Source organism: Gigantopelta aegis, chromosome 4 (genome assembly GCF_016097555.1).
Source record: "Gigantopelta aegis isolate Gae_Host chromosome 4, Gae_host_genome, whole genome shotgun sequence".
NCBI classification, from domain to species: Eukaryota; Metazoa; Mollusca; class Gastropoda; order Neomphalida; family Peltospiridae; genus Gigantopelta; species Gigantopelta aegis.
In genome coordinates, this window is record NC_054702.1 from 50,523,785 (window position 1) to 50,544,925 (window position 21,141).

General features: G+C 33.5%; 1 protein-coding gene across 1 annotated transcript; it reads right to left on the bottom strand.

Annotated features, from left to right (window-relative positions):
* Nucleotides 1–1,515: 1,515 nt before the first annotated feature.
* LOC121370679 (periodic tryptophan protein 1 homolog) lies at nt 1,516–21,131 on the bottom strand. Its single transcript, XM_041496076.1, has 15 exons — nt 21,026–21,131; nt 20,090–20,139; nt 17,202–17,374; nt 16,566–16,648; nt 15,834–15,930; nt 15,412–15,519; nt 14,533–14,657; nt 13,038–13,102; nt 12,201–12,297; nt 10,559–10,620; nt 8,954–9,065; nt 3,836–3,929; nt 3,256–3,377; nt 2,391–2,493; nt 1,516–1,851 (listed from the first exon to the last, which is right to left on the bottom strand). The coding sequence occupies exons 1-15, from the start codon at nt 21,086–21,088 to the stop codon at nt 1,544–1,546; spliced, it is 1,662 nt and encodes a 553-aa protein (XP_041352010.1). The 5' UTR covers nt 21,089–21,131; the 3' UTR covers nt 1,516–1,543.
* Between the last annotated feature and the right edge of the window lie 10 nt (nt 21,132–21,141).

The following is a 21,141-nucleotide window of genomic DNA, read 5'->3' on the forward strand; positions in this document are numbered from 1 at the left end:
ATGTATCGTATGCTTATAAGGCTTAGAAATATGTTTTCTGGAACACCATACCATTTTTTTTTTTTTTTAATGTGGATGAAGAGAGTACATGTAGAATTTTATCTGGACCCGTAGGGGTGAATGAAGTAAAAATAATAGTTTAAAGCAATCTACCTGAAATGCACATTTAAGACCTAACCTGTATTTGTTAGATAATTATATATTTGTTATAACTAGCTTTAGTTATGTGTAGTTATAGAACTGCCAGAGACAGCACAGAGTAAAATTAGCATTGAAAGAACTTGCAGTATATGACAGCCCATTGCCTGGTATGTTTCCAGAGTTACAAGTCCTAACCAATTTTTTAAATCAATAAAAATCATATTTAATGGTGATTATTATTTTTAGGTTTTCTTTTACAAACTATTTTAGACTTTGGGTTGTTTATTGTTTTATTGAGTGCTAGTAAGTTCACAATAATAGTTATGGCTACTCAAAAAGTCAAGCTGTGATTTCTCAAAATGACGGTTTGTGCACATAGAACCTTGTAGCTCTCGACCCACAAAATTCATGATAATGGGGAAATTATTTAATCCTTTAAAGGTTCTGTTAACAGTTTTATTTAAAATAGCTATACACTTTAATAACATTAACCTCGATTTTTTAACCCAAAATACGACACTAGATCTGCTAGGAATGCACACCTCACTGAAGTTGAAGTACCCTCAAAGGGATGGGATTTATTTAGCTCAGTCGGTCGAGTGCTTGCTTGAGATGCTTGTGTTTCAGGATTGAACCATCTCAGTGGATCCATTCAACAGATTGGGTTTTTTCTCTGGTTCAAATCAGTGCCCCACAACTGGTCAAAGGCGTTCCTGTCTGTGGGATGGTGCATATAAAAGATCCCTTGCAAAATGTAAAAATTTGCAGATTTCCTCTCTAAGACTATGTCAAAATTACCAAATATTTGACATCCAATAGCCGATAATGAAAAAAAATCAATGTGCTCTAGTGGTGTCATTAAACAAAACAAACAGGGTTAAAGAGATAAATATAATGACTTATTTGAAAAATTAAGCAATTTGTGGATCAAGTACATGTAAGTGGCAGTGTATATTTGACAAGTAAATGAAAAATAGCCTTTTGTGGTGAGCATGTAGTATAACAACACAACAACCCATGAAATGGTCGTATAATTATAATTATAGTATTTTTTTTTAGGTCATTCAAAACATTTTATATTTTAGAAATGCCACCAAACAACAATACAGTTAGGAGCCATACAGTTGGTACATATATATATATATATATATGTATAAAAGAAGCATATCTTTACACCACCCTTCTTTGTACAGGTATCCGAATCCAGGTACAGACACCCTATACGGTATGCATATAAAAAAATGTATATGTTTATCAATCTACACATGATGTTACATACTGCAAGTACCAAAAAGATTTTTTGCTTTCATTCACAAATTCTTCCCAATAGTTCTGACTGTTTAGATTGATTAATCTTCAAACAAGACATACATGTACAAATTATTCTTTATTATGTCCATTTTTACAACTCCAGTGCTTCAGCTTTGGATTTTTTCTTTTTCTTTTTTTTCTTTTTAATTTTCTTTTCACTTGTTGAATTTATTACATTTTCACTGTGTTGTTCATCTGTTTTTCCACCATTCTTTTTTTTTCGTTTTACATTTTCACCACTCTCATTTGAGTTCTCCCGTTTTACTGAAATGTCTCCATCATTGTCTATAAAGAGTGTTTCCATGGTAACATCCATCTCTAACTGCTTCACGTCTCCTTCGTCACCCTCACATTCTGCTGCTAGTTTTGCCGGCATACGATTTTGAAAATGTTTTCGCACTGAAAAAAACAACATTTCAGCTTTTAATATACATAATATAATTTCTATTTTTGTTATCAATAAAATTTAAAAAAATACGTGCAAATTTTATAGACGGTTTTATCATACCGGTATATTAATCTGTATACTGTTTGATGGTATTGAACTGTCATGTAAATGGACAGTGGCTTACAAGTAACAGCTATGCAGTTAATTCAAAGTTTAAAACAACCAGATATGCATATACTGTACTGTATCACACCAGAAATAGGCATTGCAAGTAATTAAGACAAAGTGAAAATGTCAAAAACAAAAGGTATCATTTTACAACTATTTGATATACAGCAAAATTAAGGAACAACATATGGTTATGTCATTAAAAAGAAGAAGAGTTTTTAGTAGCTCAAACTGGATTTTATCTACAAATAATTTTAAAAATATAAATATTACGAAGTAATACAAAGTTTCAGCAAAAACATCTTAACAATGGTAGCAAAGTAACTGAGCTGCCTCCTGTCATAATTATGATCATTACTCAAACAACTCAACTCCAGCTCACCTGCAGCACTTTCTCGAATATCCCACACCTTCAAATCTTTATCACCCCCAAATGCAAACACGAATGGAGCTTCTGGACAACAGCTGACACAAAGCAGTTCATTCTGAAACAACAATTGCAAGTCTTTCCATGTTAACACCTGTACATTTGTATCAATTGCAAGTCTTTCCATGTTAACACCTGTACCGTTGTATCAATTGTAAGTCTTTCCATGTTAACACCTGTACATTTCTATGCAGAAGTATTGCATTTTGATTAATAGACAGACAGGATCTTCTACACAATATTAACCTCGGGGTATTTTGACTGTTTATTATTCATGTCAGCTTTTAAAAAATGCACAAGTCACAAGGGCTACTACATTTTACTCCCTTCCCCTACTGATACTAGATGCAAAAAAAGTGGTTGCCTAATACAGATCAAAGATACACTGGCCATTTAATTTGAAACTGGCTTAGCTCTTCATACTGAAAAAACTGTTTCAGCTAAAACAATAACTTGATAGTTTTGAAACTGGAAAGTGAAAATGCATTGATCTTGGTTTGCTATATTAATGCTTTAGTATGTTGACAAAAAGGCATGTTGTCTTCATTGACATACTTAGAATCTTGACAATAATGACACTATCAAACGATATGAGGAAATGGCTCAAACTTGCATTGGATTACCAGTATTCACACCAATCCCACCCCCAAACAAAAAAGAAGAAAGAATTGGTTTAAGTAGTTTTTGGCCTGTGCACAGCTTCAGTTGATTTCAGGGAATTTAGTTCAAAATCGGTGGCCATTTGAGGAGTTATTACTGTATTGCCTTCCTCAATGTTGACAAGTGAATTCAAACTGAAGAAATACGCTGCATGTCATACCATGCGTAGATTCCGTTCCAGAACAAGAGAAGGTTTGTTGTCTTGAACATCCCAAACTTTCATGTTTTTGTCAGAGGAAGTTGTGACGAGAAGACCAGCAATTTGTGTGCTTAGAGATAAACCTGTGAATGAAAACAAATATCCTTTTAAACACAGCATCTGCAATCTTGGCTCACCATATTATAACATTAGTACTGGCGTGTATTATTAATGCAACAGTTACTATAGATTTATTAAATTAATTCCTGTCATACAACATACAAATCTGTTAACATATTTTGACAGTTATTAACACACAGTGGAAATGGAGAATAATAATGTTTTGTAACCGGGTTACATTCTAACAATTTATTCACAACTGCAGCTTTAATTATAATCAATTATCTGTGGAATAAACTGTTAACAAATTCACAAATATTTGTCATGCAAAAACCACAGAAGAAACAAAATGTTAATTGCAAACATATTTTCAAACATATTAAAAAAAGAATGTTAAAATCAAACATATACAGCAGTCTAATATAAATAATTTGACACAGTTTTTTTTACTTTAATAAATTGAACAGTTCTATTCACTGACCAGTCACAGCTTCATTATGAGCTGCTAGTGTAAATACTGGTTTTTTATCTTGTCTCATGTCAAGGTAAAACACTGTTCCTTTATCATTGGTAGCCTGAAATGTAAAAAACCCCAAAACATTTATAAACCTTGCACCTGTTCTCATTAACAGTCCAAACTTAAACAAATATATATATATATTTTTTTATAAACAACTCACTGCCATATATAACCGTACACATCAACATATTTGCAACTTACGCCAGAACAACTAAAATCACTTAAATGTCATTATCATGTTTCATTTAGTTCCCTTTAAAATGGTATAATATCCATAATTATATCTAAAAATGTTATCATTGTACAAATACTTTAATATATTGTAAGAATGCTTAAAAATATCAGAACCTACTTTTGCAAAAAATATGGACAGCAAATTCATTGTTATGCAATCATTTAAAGATAATAAAACCCTAAACTACTCAACTTTTTTTTTTTAAATACATATTTATTGTCCCAGATCATATAGCAGTGTCGGGGTTGGGAGCCCCGAATCACTGCTTTACATTTGTATCCATGGTCTAAGCAGCAACAAACTGTGTTAAAAATAACAAAAACTAATAGAGACTGATTCAGGGTGAAGTTCAACTCATGCATACAGATGAACATGGACAGTGATCTATAATATAACTATTGTTATGATCCGAGATTTAAACAGGAACAGAGAAAATATCGAATAAGAAGGATGAGAATCAGAAAAGGATTTAAAAGAAGAAGAAAAAGAAGAAGAAGAAGAAAAAAGAAGAAGAAAAAGAAAAATAAGAAAAATACAAGACAGATATACATGGCATAAGAAGAAGGAAAGAAGTTGTTTTGAATTAAATAAGACATGAAACCCTGCGATCTCCAAACAAGCCATGCACTAAATCAGTCTTAATATATATTGCTATATTTTCTTAATTATTAATTATATCTATATCACTATCACTCACTCATTAAAGATGTTGAGCCATGGGCACCATTCTTTAATAAATTTTTCATAATGGCATTTTTTAAATAGAATATATATTTCTATTATTTTTTTTTTGTGCAATATGTTTTTAATGGCAGTGATTTCTAAGCATTTTTTTTGTATTTTTGTACAGTAAATATAGTATTTTATATTAATAATTAGCCAATTAAGAAAGTTATATTTTTCATTATTTATGAAACCAAACATGATATTATTTTTATTAAAAGTAATTATATTCCCAGTCTTAGTTAATATCCAGGCTTGTACCGAATCCCCCATAAGATTTTGGTCTCATTATACTCTACAAATAAATGTGATATGGTTTCAGGATAATTACTACATAAATTGCACATATTCGAATTGACATAGCGAATCATATGTAAAAATGTATTAGTAGCTAAAATTCTTTGAAATAATCTGTATTGGAACCATAATAAATTTGAATCGTTCACTCATTGGAAAGGTAGCAAATAGTATTGTTCCCAATCACTTGGTGTAAAAATAAATCCTTGATTCGTGTATTTAATTTGTGATTTTGGAGTTAATGATTTGAAGTTTATTATATCGTACATATCTTTACATCCTCGTTGGCTTTTTAACAATAGTTTTAGTTTAAATGGAAGAATGGGTTTATTTATTGTTGTGAAACTGTCATCTTTCAAAGTATTTAAATTTTTAAGGTATGATTTTACTGCTTTTACCAGTGAAACATAGTACAAGAAATTTGTTGTTGTATGATATATATTTATAAATTTACCATAAGACAAAATATCACCTTGTTCATCGAATAAGTTACTTATGAAAATAATGCCTTTGCTGGCATAATTTGTATATATAAATGGTTTTCAATCTATAAGTATTTCACTATTATGCCAGATGTTAGTACATAACATATCGTTTACACTTTCAGGATTATGTTTATTTTCTATCTTTACCCAACAAAGTAATGTATCTCTCCAAAACTTATTTAGAACTTACGTGGCTTTTCCCATAATGAAATAATCTCCATATATTATTAATTAATTTGTTGATACTCAACTTTTGCTAGGGATTGCAATTTAACAATGTTGTATGCATGTAAAGTACATCAAAAAGATTGCAGTTCATAAAATAAACAACATAACTGTCTTTTACCTAATTATCTACAGTAATGATGTTTGACTGCACTGTCAATATGAAGCATGAATTGCAGGTACAATCTGTGACCATGCATTTGAAAGTTAGCAAAGTTATGCAAGAGTATTCCATCGTGAAAATTCAGCAGATTTGATCATCATTTCAATATTGTATACAACCTTATGCCTTGAAACAATCAAAGATGACATTTAAACAACGATGACATGAACAGATGTGTTAGATTGTTAAAACCCATGTGGCAGCTCAACTTAACGTATCCCAAAGCGTGATATCCAGGTTATGGAATCGGTACCTAACCAATGTAAGCCCCATGTTGTCGTAGAAGCACGTCGTCGACCCACTTTGAATGAACTTATTTGCAAAACCTCCTCCAAAATGTAGCTGCACAAACTATTCCTGGACGGCTTCATGAAGCAGGTCTGCATTCTAGACAACAAGCTATTAAGAGTTCCACTCACACAGCATCATGTTGAGGAGTGTTTGAACTGGGCAGGGTTCATGTTAGATGGACTCATCAAAATTGGACCCCGTTGCTGTTTATTGATGAATCGTGTTTTTATCGGGATTACACTGATGGACGGTCTAGAGTATGGAGACGGCCAGGTGAGAGATTTTTACCACATCTTGTAGCAGAACCTGACAGATATGGAGGTCGATCTGTAATGGTATGGGGAGGCATCAACATGATGGGATGCACTGATCTCTAATCCAAAATGGAACTCTCAATGCTCAGAGATACCGAGATGAAACCCTCCACCTGATTTGTTCACCCATTTGGTGGTGCAGTTGCAGGGCTCGACCTTAGCGATAGCCCAGGGTGTTTTGGCTACCGATTTCTCACTCGGACTACCAGTTGTCTAACCCCGGTAGTCCGCCGGGCTATCAAATGTTTTGACATGTCCAATCCCTCCACAATCAACAAAACCTTTAAGTCATCGGTGTCTGAAATTCCACTCTTTCCTGTACGCACTCTTTACTGCCACGAGTCGCTGTAACTGTTAACTGCTCCCCTCGTCTGACCCACAGGTGGCGGTTGCGCAATATGATTCAGTGAAACAAAGGAATATATTTATCAGTGGTATGATTTTTTTAACATAGCAGACTAATACAAATAATTTGAAATGATTTAGTGACCAGATGTACAGGGTCCGTACCGGTCATGGAATTTCCATTTGGGTCATAGGTTATCTATTTGTAGTCATTTATGACAATCAACAACATGGCCCGTTCTTTTGACACCTATTTATAACTAATGCCTTGTATTATCAAGACTATTTGCACCAGCTGAAGTCTAAACTAAACCATAACTCAATTGTGGTTTATTTCCTTCTAGGCTACCTATGCAAATTGTCAGATTATTGTTTACAAAATTAATATCTATTATTATGTTAAAGAAATGTATAAACTGACGAATGTTTTCAATGTTAAACATATTAATCATTCTTAAAAATTATTTTTAATTAAATCTCTCTCATCATTTACTATTGCTTTGACCGATATCCTCGCTCAAAATGGCATCTGATCGTATCACGTGATAACACGGACACACATGGTGATCCCTTGTCTGGGATAATTGGCTTACGGCATTTACAAGTTTATTGTCATCAATAAAAACTGCTACTGTTTTCGAATAAAGGCAAGTTTTGTTAAGATTCTTCGAAATGACACCTATTAGAGATAGTTACAGCCATTTTAAGTATTAAATAGGCAATATTGATCTTCAGAATTGTACGATTAGCAGACAGTTCAACACTAGTGCAGGACGCACATTAAAATACTTTTCTTAAGAATCACTTTTTTTTTCCTACGTCCATTTGGACCAAGTTCTACACATGAAAACCGTATGAAGTGTTTCAATAATACTTTGTAAGCCTTCATTACGAGATTAGGCCCAAACAAATTAATAATAATTTAAAAATCAAATACTATTGTGTTTCTGGAATCGTACAAAACAAGTTACTGTAGGTAGGATAGGTCGGGTTTTTGATGGTGGTGGCTAGATGTAAAAAGAAAAATTCATACCATATTTACCCCTCCTTTGAGGCCATACTTAAAAATAGTTTGTTTTGTCCATTTCCGACCAGTAGTTTTAAATGTGGGTAGGTAGGTAGGGATTATTGTTATTATTATTATTATTATTATATAGTATATTGCTCATAATTTTAAAAAGAACCACCCTAAAACATGTTCAAATAAAAATAAATGATTTTGAGTTTTTCTCTTCTTTTTTTCCTTAAGTAATGGGGCTACCAATTTTTACTGAGGGCTACTAGATTTTACTGCAAAAACTTAAGGTCAAGGCCTGAGTTGGTCCTGGCTTTCTTCTTATGGACAATAATGCACATCCACATCGTGCTCGCATTGTTGATGAATACCTTGATATGGAATCAATTGATCATTTTGATTGGCTTGCACGTTCCCCAGACTTAAATCTGATAGAGCATGTTTGGGACATGCTTCAGTGTGCCATTTCCGAACGACCAATGCAACCTCGGACTCTGGATGAGCTGCAGCAGGTGCTTCAGGAGGAATGGGGTTGATTTCCAGATCAACGCATTGGCCACCTGATCGGTAGTATGCGCAGAAAGTGTCAAAGTGTTGTCAAGTCTCGTGTACATCATACACAGTACTGACAATGTCCAAATTGACCCATTCAAATGTACGCAGTATGGTTTGTTTCGGCAATGGACATGTCTGTTTCATATTGTCACATTATTTATTTTTACAATTTCTGCATTGTTTTTTATGATACCCATATCTATTGCTCATTTTACATCTCTTGAACATTAAACATATCATATGAATATCAATGGTTCCCTTTTTCTTGCAATAGGGGTATTTTTCAGGAATATCCCTAGCAAAAGTTGAGTAGTAAATATATTTTAGTTTTTAACACAAATCCTACTTGCTATTGTAACAAAGAAAAACAAATAAATTAGTTTTCATTTAAAAACACAAACTTGCTTTGTGTACAGATATTACCTACTTACATAAAAATTGACAGGGGAAAAGTGATCCCATAAAACTCTCTCCACCTCTCCTTCTAGCTGCCATGTCTTGTTAGCATCATTTGGACTTCGACAATCAAATACCTTTACTGTTCTACAAGACATAAAAAAACAATTACGCCACATTCCAGATTCATACAATTTTTTTTTAATCATCTATCTCATTTTAACTTTTTACTTAGTAATGCAATGTTCAAGCTGGGTGAAAAATATAAGCCATATGTGTATGCACATAAAATATTTAATTATGTAAAACATATAACAAGCATTCTGAGAGTATTGCTAAAGCAATACATGTGACACAGAGCACAACTAATTTTTATATCCCCTATGTTCAAGGGCCATAAATGGGTAAACAAATGTGTAAGTCACCATAAAAGGTAAACTTGATCTGTAACAGTGCATGATAAAGCTAGACATAAACAAATGTGTAAGTCACCATAAAAGGTAAACTTGATCTGTAACAGTGCATGATAAAGCTAGACATAAACAAATGTGTAAGTCACCATAAAAGGTAAACTTGATCTGTAACAGTGCATGATAAAGCTAGACATAAACAAATGTGTAAGTCACCATAAAAGGTAAACTTGATCTGTAACAGTGCATGATAAAGCTAGACATAAACAAATGTGTAAATCACCATAAAAGGTAAACTTGATCTATAACAGTGCATGATAAAGCTAGACATAACAAATGTGTAAGTCACCATAAAGGTAAACTTGATCTGTAACAGTGCATGATAAAGCTAGACATAAACAAATGTGTAAGTCACCATAAAAGGTAAACTTGATCTGTAACAGTGCATGATAAAGCTAGACATAAACAAATGTGTAAATCACCATAAAAGGTAAACTTGATCTGTAACAGTGCATGATAAAGCTAGACATAAACAAATGTGTAAGTCACCATAAAAGGTAAACTTGATCTGTAACAGTGCATGATAAAGCTAGACATAAACAAATGTGTAAATCACCATAAAAGGTAAACTTGATCTGTAACAGTGCATGATAAAGCTAGACATAAACAAATGTGTAAGTCACCATAAAAGGTAAACTTGATCTGTAACAGTGCATGATAAAGCTAGACATAAACAAATGTGTAAATCACCATAAAAGGTAAACTTGATCTGTAACAGTGCATGATAAAGCTAGACATAAACAAATGTGTAAATCACCATAAAAGGTAAACTTGATCTATAACAGTGCATGATAAAGCTAGACATAAACTTTCATCTCAATATCTTTAGGCATTGCAAAAAGAAAAAAAAGTCCGGAAACCAAATGCTCATATCTACTATGTTCAAGGACCATAACTCTGTGAAAAAATGTGTAAATTGCCATTAAAGTCAAATTTTGTCTGTAATAGAACATGATAAAGCAATACACAAAATTTCAGCTCAATATCTTGAGGCATTGTGGAATAAAAACCGTCTGAAAATCTATGTGGGACAGAAGGATGGACAGATAGACAGACAGTCCCTTCTGGTTGGACTGGTAGGAGACTAATAAAACAAGGCCCATTGTATCGAGATGCCACATTAGCACCTGGACTATCACAGTATGAACTCATTTCCCAAACTGAACTTACTTGTCAAATGACCCAGTCAGCAGTGACTCAGATTCATGAGGATGCCACTGTACACATTGAACCTGAAGGAATATTAAAAAACACTTTAAATTGTAGATGTAGATTTAACACAGTGGACTCCAAACTAGCAGCTGTATAATCAGATTTGTATAAAGTGACACAAATCACAAGAGTTCCATTCAGTGACAATAGCTTGTGTGAAATTTGTCCAAAATAAAACTCTGTGTATTCCAGCACATTTTGTCAATCCCACTTGCATCTGGTTTAGACAGTGTTTGTATGTCGTGTATGTATGAATGTGTGAGTATGTATGAATGTGTGAATGTATGTGCAGATATGCATATGTACACATGTATGTATTCACAAGTGTGTATTTAAAAAATGATTATTGCTACCAGTTCAAAATAAGTTTATAATTATTATGTAATAATTTTCATGACAATTAAACCGTTTCACTCAGGACATAAAACATGATATGAAATGGAAGCTCACCACGTCCAATAAATATCACCTTTTGGAAAAGAAAAGAATCCACAGATACAGATCCAAAGAAAACTCCCAATTCAGAAACGGAATTGAAAGGAATAGTCTGAAGGAATTAATGAATGTTTAACAACACCCCAGCATGAAAAATACATCGGCTATTTGCATGTCAACTAAAGGAATAGTCTAAATACTTGTTTAAACTATGGTTACTAGTATTTGGTGCCTGTTTAAACTATGGTTACTAGTATTTAGTGTCAGTTTAAACTATGGTTACTAGTGTTTGGTGTCTGTTTAAACTATGGTTACTAGTATTTGCTGTCTGTTTGAACTAAGGTTACAAATATTTGGTGTCTAACACCGTTGTTTTGACACCTGATCAAAATAGAGGGAATGATTACTCTTACCGAAAATAAATGAGGGCCATTTTATATGCATTTCCCATAAACAAGACAATACATATCACAGGCTTTGATGCACTAGTTGTAGTGAAATAGCTGAGTGGAAAACACGCCCACCCCACCAAGTCTACTCATGGCCATCAATCCTTGGAACCCATTGCACCTCAGTTGAGTGCTCCACCACTGAGATATGACCCACCCCAGTTCAGACAAATGCAGTGGAAAAGAATGTTCCATAACAATAATGTGGTTCAACTTCAGGCTGGTCTTCTGGAACAATGGATATCATGTACTCATGGCAAGCAGACCTAGGGTACCAAATTTTAGGGGGCAACAAAATCTTGCAAAGAGAAGTGGTGTTTTATGGGATTTTGTGTGTGTTGTGTTGTGTTGTTTGTTGTTGTGTGTGTAGTTTTTTTGCATGCTGCACGAGTAGGAAAATCTACTATAATAATCCCCATCAGGTACAACCTACCATTCTTTCTCAATATTAAGGTCTTATCTCAGTGGAAATTATTATTGAGGGGTTCATTTACATGTATGTCAAAATTCAATTCTAGCACCACAACAAAAGATCATTTTAGAGGGAGAAATGGTAATATGATTATAGTTAGGGAGGGGAGCTAAACAATATTAGTGGCCTAGGGGCACAAATATGTCTCTGATAACAAGTAATTCAGATGCTTCATCCAACATTTAAAATTTAATATAAATATTGAAAATGTTTGCTGCAAGCTTATAAATCTTAAATCTTATACCTTTTCAGAGTGTTGGTTGATAGAAGTGGCCATTTGTAATGTCAACAAATCCCAGAGTCCAACTGTAAAGTCTGCCGATGCACTCGCCAAAATATTTCTGAAACAAAAGTTCATTATAAAATGATCAGCAAATTGATAAATATGGTATGATTGATGGAAGGCTTTTACAAACATTTACATCAAACTAATTATTATTAAAAAGAATATAAATCATAATTTATGTTTAAACTTTTAAAAAGCTACACTTATAATGTACTATTTTGTAACATTTTAAAATCCTTTTTAAAAAAAGCTACACAGAATAAACATTTATTAAATATATGTATCCGTTGCTAATAAATCGGTACTTTTACTAAAAGCAAACTTGTAGCTGACTGAATGTACAAAGATATTAGTGACATAAGAGTATGTAGTTGACAATTCAGTATTCAACAGTTTGACTGCAATTTAATACATTAGAAATCAGTGTGTTACTACGGTACATATCAACATGAACTCAAGTTACTTCTACCCAGAATGTTCTGGAAGAATTTTTTTTAGTCAAACCTACTCTAGTGACCACCTGTATTAAGCAGTCACCTGTGTTATGAGACCATTTTGATACTCCCAAACCATCTAATACAGCATAAGTGACCTGTGTTAAGCAGCAACATGTCTTAAAAGGCCACATTTTGATACTTCTGTTGGTGGCTGCTTAACATGACAACATGTCTTAAAAGGCCACATTTTGAGACTTCTTTTGGTAGCTGCTTAACATGATATGTCTTAAAAGGCCACACAGGTTTGACCTTCCTAGCAGAACAAATGGAATAATTGTTCAAAAAGAGATTGTATAACCTTTGAATAGTATTCCATGATAAATCCAACACTGCATCTGTGTGGGATGTTTGCTGAGAAGACAGCTGAAATGAAACAAAGTGTTAGAGAATATAATTAATTTCTTTACACTCACACACAGAAACATGGAGGAGAAAGTGAGCTTCATTAATACCTACCAACCACCAAATAATAATATTTAAATGTTATACTCCTCAAGAACGAATAAACAAATAACTACCTAAGAGTAAACCCAATATAAAAATGTTAAAACAAAAATAAATTAAGGGTATGAGCCTTTATTATCACTATGCATAAAATAAGTCTATCAAAGTGCAGAACATATACCTAAGCAGACCTAAAACATATATCTTGAGTTGTGTCCTCATATAACCATTTCTGCAACAACCATGCCTGTCTGAAGTCCAAACCAGATTGTATACAACTATGATAAATTACTCTCCTACCTTTAAGAACCATTAGATTTCCCCCATATTTTGTTCTGCCAAAAATCTTGCAAAAAAACATTACAAAGACACAGATTCCACATACTAGATAATAAACATGTCATCTATATCAACTTTGCTGAGATTAACTGGAGCAAAAAACATGTAATTTTGTGCCAGCTACCATACTGCCTTTTTATGGAATACTCTCCAAGAGGGGTAAAAGGATGTGATGTGATCTAACAACATCATGACATGCGTTATGGCATAAAAGCAATCATGATGATGTCATATTAATTACATCATATACTTCAGAGCCTTCCACCCTACTTGAAAAGTATTCCATAAAAAAGTAAAATGCCAGATGGCAATAAACTGCATGCTTTTTGTTCTAGGAGATCTGAGCAAAGTCGAAATAGGTGACATGTTTATCTAGTATCTGGAATTTGTGTCACAGTGATGTTTTTTCCCCATGATTTCTGTCTGGACAAAATGTGGATAAAATCTGTCGGTAATTAAAGGTAGGAGAATAATTTATTATAATTGGCTTGGACAATAATGCTGAAAAATGACAAATATAGAATAGAACAGAATAGATGTTTAACGACACCCCAGCATGAAAAATACATTGGCTATTGGGTGTCAAACTACGATAAATGCAAACAAATAGTGATGATCAACTTCAATATAAAAATTCAACAGTTAAATAAAAACAAAGTATAAAGAACTGTGCAAAAAATACAAACATCACAGGTAGGTAATATTAAAATTTAGAATATAAGTCAGTATCGCGGGAAAATTGTAACAAAAGTTAAGGAATGGAATCGAAAGGATTCCATCACATTTCTTTGACCAAATATATCTTTTCTAGTTTCCTTAAGGTGAGTACACTTCACCAAAATGTGTCGTACCGTCAGAGTACACTGACAATGGTCACACTGGTGGAGGATCCGTCTTCAAGATAAATTAATGGGTCAAGTACATGTATGACCGATGCAAGCACGACACAAGACTATTTCATCCTTCCTGCACTGCATATAGGAGAAAAATTACACGAAAACAGAACAAACCTTTTTTTTCTTCTTCTTCTTGTGTTTTTTTTCTCCAAGAAAAAGGTCTGGCTCAAAGCTATCCACAACATCCAGGTTCCAAATCTCAATGACAGGTTCCATGGACCCAACAGCCACAAAGTTACCTGAAACATATGTATTAATACATAAGGGACTTGCCAAACAAAGGGAATGTATAAAGTTTGGATACTTTTTAGTTTATAGTTAGATTTGGGATGGGTGTGGGTTAATATTGTGTTAACTACAGTAAATGGAGGATGGATGGACAGACAGATCTTTGTTTAAGAGTATGCCTGCATGACTACTGGATATCATTTATGAATTCTTTCCACTGTTTGCAATCATTCAATTTTCAAATGTATAAAATACCATGAAATTAGGCACCAACTACATTAAATCACTAAATGTGTTGTCTAAGAAGTACTGCAATTAGTGGTTTTGTCAGACTTGGAATCTGGAGAACATGCAGACAATACTAAGGCTATAAAAGCAAAAATTTAATATAAAAGTTCATTATCACACTTGGAGGCCAATAATCTACCGCCAGTGAAACTAAGTCTGCTGTGAATTCTCAACCAATGGCTAAATGAAACGGTCTTTGCTACAATTATGACCCAACTGCAGTTCTATTCATTGAAGGGCAACAGCTAGAGGGATAAAGTGCATGGCAAATAATGCAATCATTAGAAGTGAGACTGAGAGGACCGTATCACAGAGAAAGCAGGCATGACGAAATATGTGTCACTGATATATTATTTCTATCATGTGTACAAAAAAACGTATTAAATTTGGTGCACATAGACTTTATAAACCGTATATCATCTACTAATTAAAAATAAAAAGGTTCTAAAACTGATTGCGACTAGTGTCCAAGGTTACCTGTAGATTCTGAAGATGGATTTATATTCATCCACTCCAGAGTGAGGGGAAATGTCGGCAGAAAGTACTCGTGATGCACAAACAGCTGTCCATGATCTTCATTGTACACTGACAAAACAACATTGTATTTACAAGTTATCACAAAACAAAATAGTGCCGTAAATATTATATTAATTACATAGAAGACTATTATAAAACACCCATACTAAATTGGAATATGCATGGCATTGGTGACCTGGTCATCACCTAGGAGCAGCCAGTCATATGTCTTGAAATTGTACATGTGTAAACAAGTATGTGTTATCAAAAATAATTAATTATGTTCTCACTGTGTGTGTAAAAAATTACAATTAATGAAGCTAATGCCACACTAACCGTACATCACAAGAAATTACAATTAATGAAGCTAATGCCATACTAACCATACACCTCAAGAAGGCAATGATCTTTTTGTGCTCGACCTGCAACAATCAGATTGTCGGTTGGCTGAATTTCAAAATCTTCATCTTCGCTGTCACTCTAAAAGTCAAAGCATAATTTGAAGACATACCAAAATATGACTACACGTACAGAAAAGCCATGCCCACTTTCATACAAAATTAATAAATAACAATTTTTTTTTGCATATTAATCATTAATTTCAACTATAGATTCAGTAAATCATGAAAGATATGTAAACAAGTTATTTAAGTGCAAAAATACAACCAATGTATCAGTGCAATAATTACTTAATGTATAATAGAACCAATAATATTAAAACAAAACAAACTTACAAAACCCGAAAAAACATTACTGTTCTAGCAATAAAATACAAGTATTGTTTTGTCAACAGAATGTAACCATGTTACTTACAAGAGAAACGAAACTTATGAAAACTGTAAAGTAAACAAGTAAAAACACAATTCAACCATAATTATACCTCATAATTTAAGTGGTGGAAGCATTTACTACTAAATACACATGGTAAGTTTTAAATTTGTATGACTTTCAAAACAATGCTGACTTTTTTTTAATCAATTGTTTTGAAATTAAAATAAATTAAACTTACAATGTGCTCTAGTGGTATCGTTAACAAAACAAACTTTACTTCAGAGAAAACAACTGAGAAGAATTCTGTTACAATTATTGCTGAGTTTCCATCTACCGATACTTACATTATGCTTTGCTGTCACATATGGATCATCTTCATTTGATGCAAATTGTGCATAACAACCAATGCCAGACAGTGGATTGAAATCTTTGAAAAGAAAGCAGTTGTCATTCAAAAATTTAAAAAAAGGAGAAGTTTATAGATACAAGACTTGGTATATATCTGGACGAAAGTTGACACTACTACTTTTTAAGCTATTTTATTTGTTTGTTGTTGAAGGAGAATGTGTATACACTTTTTATAATATACCCTAAATGCTTAAAAATACATGTTGATAAACTGATGAATTTGATATTCAAACTATTTATAGAAACAAGCTTCAATCTTGTGTTAATCTAGAAATTATTTACACCAAACAGAAATGAAAACCTTCAAAATGAAACTGCTTTAAGTGATTTTTTTCCTAAGTAGGATTGAAAAAACACAGATCCATTTTATTTTACCCCTGTCCCAACCAGTGCCCTACAACTGGTATATCAAAGGATGTGATAAGTGTCTGTGGGAAAGTCCATATAAGGGATCTCTTACAGCTAATAGACAAATGTAACAGGTTTCCTTTGAAGACTAATGCGTCAGTATTTCTAAATGTTTGACACTCTTGTGAAGTCATTAAGCCAAACAAACTTTACTTGTGCATTACCATTGTCTTCATCATCATAATCATCTAGATCATATTTTCTCATGATGTCATCATCTTCCATTTTACTGTTTTTTTCTGTGTGTTTTCTCTTGCCAGTGGCACGAGCTGTTGCACCATTTTGCATTTCATCATCACCAGCTGCTTCATCTTCGCTGTCAATGGCATGAAGTGCACTGAAACAAACCAAGTATACCAATTTAACAACATAGGCTAAAACAGGTTAGCTCTACCTGTAACCTCTTGCCAAATCTGCCACTAGCGAATTTTAAAAACAAATGGTGAATTTTGTTACATTATTTTTTAAAGTGACAGATCCTAGTTTTTAAACACCATTGCATATTTTTTCAGTATTAAATCAATTTTTGAGAACTGTAATCACATATTAATTACATTTTACTGTTTAGATTATCCATTTCTGTACATCTGAATGTTTCTGGTCATATTGAAATTTGTAATACATGTACCACGAAATGCATTTTTCCTTAATTAATGGTTATGGAGAATAGTTCTAGTCTATTTTTAGAGGGTATTTCCCCATATCAACAGCACAGACTTTTGTTTCTTTTTATTCCTACATTATATAGAATGTGTGTATTACAGATCTGAAGATGAACCAAACAGAGTGTCCATTTTCACGGGTTATGTGATGTATTACAGATCTGAAGATGAACCAAACTGAGCGTCCATTTTCACGGGTTATGTGATGTATTACATATCTGAAGTTGAACCAAACTGAGTGTCCATTTTCACGGGTTATGTGATGTATTACAGATCTGAAGTTGAACCAAACTGAGTGTCCATTTTCATAGGTTCAAACTAAGGTCTGCAACTTTAATTTGACAAAATAATGAATCATATTTTGTTGGAAAATAGGGTTTTTGTAATTTTTAAAGTTTAATAAAAAATTTAATGAAAAAAAAATTATCCTTGGGTACAGCTTTTCTGCATTACTTTAAAGGGACACGCCCTAGTTGTTAACCATTACGCAGTTGTTTTTTGCTATTAAACCCATGTTTTCACAAATAAAATTGCACTTGACTTACCGTTTATATTTAGAATATACATTTCCATTCACCTGAAGTGTTTTTTGGTAATCCTGGTAATCTTGGTGTTTGTAATACATGTACCACAAAATGTATTTTTCGTATTTCTTAAAAAGGCACGTGCCTCTGAGAAAAAAACATTGAGCAGACAAGGTCTAATCTATTTTTAGAGGGATATTCCCATTTCAATGTCACAGACGTTGGTATACCACGTGACCGTTATTATTTTGGTTCGGTTCTTGTGCATGGTTCGCGCAATCAACATCCGATTTGTTGTTGTTTGCTTGTTGTTCATTTGTGAGGTTTTTCTTCACAGTTCGTGAACATTTTCATTAACAATAAAGTTCAGACAAATAAGTATCTCAATACAAAATGTTACAAACCCTTAAAACCAATAATTTTGCTAAGTCTTACGATATCTGGAGAGGGGATACAACCTTGGGGGGGGGGGGGGAGAGACACAAGCTATATTGTTACCTTTATTTAAATAAGAGTAGGAAAAAAATTTCTAACATTTTCGTCCTGGGGAGGGGAAGTGCCTCTCCACCCCTGACGACGACGACTACTACTACTACTACTACTACTACTACTACTACTACTACTACTACTACTACTACTACTACTACTACTACTACTACTACTACTACTACTACTACCACCACCACCACCACCACCACCAATAATAAACAGTGCATCTAATTGCTAATAACAATAGGTTAGGCACTAGTACCCGGTTCCGAATAGCAAATGTAGGCTAATTGCGGTTTATAAAAAATATATAAAATTTATTATTTCAAACACTGTAGTATAGTCAACATGGTCAGTGTCGTCTTATTCCGATTCAAGTATCATGATTGCTGCAGCAGCCACTTCCTAAACAAAGCACACATGTTCGTAAAGTAACTTCCTGTTCCAAACTCATTCCTTTCGCTGTCCAGGACAGAACAGTTGGAACATGTCCAGGAGAGGTGAAAGGAACGCACCCCTAGTCTGTGCGCACTCTGTGAAATTTGACGTGACGTAGGCATTTCTGTGCTTTGAGCGACATCTACCAGTGACATCAGAATACTAACTTTCAAAATTATTTCAAGCAATTGAGTCATGGGGATTCCCATGGTATTTATCGATATAAAACCTGCTTTTTCACTCCATTTTATAAAAACGTGATCTAAGTGTGTTACAGATTTGTAGATTAACCAAAATTATAATTTGTTTTCGCTGGATGGAACTAGGGCGTGCGACTTTAATTAAAGTACTAGTTTTACCTTTACAACAATTGCTGTCAATGAATGGTGGATCTTTCATTTCAGGCAATGTGTCTAGAAATTACCTTGAAAAGTTAGGCGGTGTATATTGCCTGAAATATTTAGGCAATATACAGATTGCCTGAGTGAATCTGTTACTTTACAGATTGCCTGAAATTTTTCAGGCATTCTACTGATTGCCTGGTTTTATACATTGACTGTAACATATACATTTTAACAGAATAACAATAACATTCACATATGTATCAGCATTTTTGCCAGAAAGAAATTTTTGGGCATAGCGTTATGAAATTGAATATTTACAATGTGTGTGGCCTCCCCCCCCCCCCCCCCCCCAGAAAAAAATGGGTTATGTTTAGGGTTAAGAAAATCATACAGTAATGATAAGAGTAATTAATTTGGTCATAAGGTCAACTTAAAAACATATAATCTGCAAACAAATTTGGGTATGGAACCATACACATTTTACCCATTGACAGAAACCCTGTGTATGTATGATGTTGCATTTTTAATTTACAATACATGTACCTGAAATAAGACTAGTTAAATTTACAAAACATTGTATTTAACTTTAACTTACTCTCTCGTATCTTCTATCACCTGCTTCAACTCATCCTTGTCGATTTTAAGCTAAAAATAAATAAAGAACATGTGTATTAATCAAATGTGTTTAACATGTATACATACAAGTATAAAGATCCAGATGTTGCATATGAATGAGGGGAAGACGTGAAGTCATTCAAATCTATCATGTCTTCCTGTGCCTACTGGTACATGTACATATTTAATTAAAATTCAAGTTCACTATCTGAGGGACAGGCCCTAATCTAGAATTGAAAAAGCAGAAGAAGCCACTTCTCCCTTCCCAGAAGAAAGGGGAGAAGATTGATAAAAATAGGCAAAGTGAACATTTATCGGTACATTTCATCATGTTCTGCGCTCAATAAACAACAATTCTGAATTATACACTAGTTAGTTTTAATCATATTTCAATATAAAACACTACTTCCGGTAATGAAATATAAACAAAACAATTGTATGTTTCCTAAAAAATGTGATATTATTAAGTAGTTATTTTAAAATGAAAGTAATAATTAGTACTTTCTGGCATTACTGAAATGAATGTGGCAAAGGATTAACAATGCCTAACTGGTCACAGCAAATGGCACAACTATACTATATAATACTATATGAAGGCATGGGGTACAGATTATGATTAGAACGGGGAGGGAAACGTGCTCAAAGGGCGATCGTCCCTGTGACATACACCAGCTCATGTGGGCAGTCTACCACTGAGCTACATCACAGTCACACTCCCTATTTGGAAGACTTGGGGGACAAAATCACAAACTGAACGGTCACAGTGAAATAATTCCATAGCATATATGATGATGATAATGATGTCCCCTTTCAGGGCCTTTGTTTTTATGGTCAAAATGGATTAGTTATTAATTTTTTAAAAACCTCGCATATTGTGCATTAGAAAAAAAAACACCACCAAAATTTCCATTTGTACCTTAAATGGGACTGTTTTTGCTATTCCCCTCGGGATCCATGAAAGACATGGAACACTGTTCATTTCGAACCATGTGTCATAAACCGGAAATAACAAATAGATTCTACTTCCGTTTG

Coding starts and splice junctions, on each gene's coding strand:
- LOC121370679 (XM_041496076.1), bottom strand. CDS start 21,088: ATGAACAGTGTTCCATGTCTTTCATGGATCCCGAGGGGAATAGCAAAA. Junction 15,520..15,833: donor TTGCCTTCTTGAGGTGTATG/GTTAGTATGGCA, acceptor TTGTTTTGTCAG/TGTACAATGAAGATCATGGA. Junction 14,658..15,411: donor TCCATCTTCAGAATCTACAG/GTAACCTTGGAC, acceptor CATATGTTTCAG/GTAACTTTGTGGCTGTTGGG.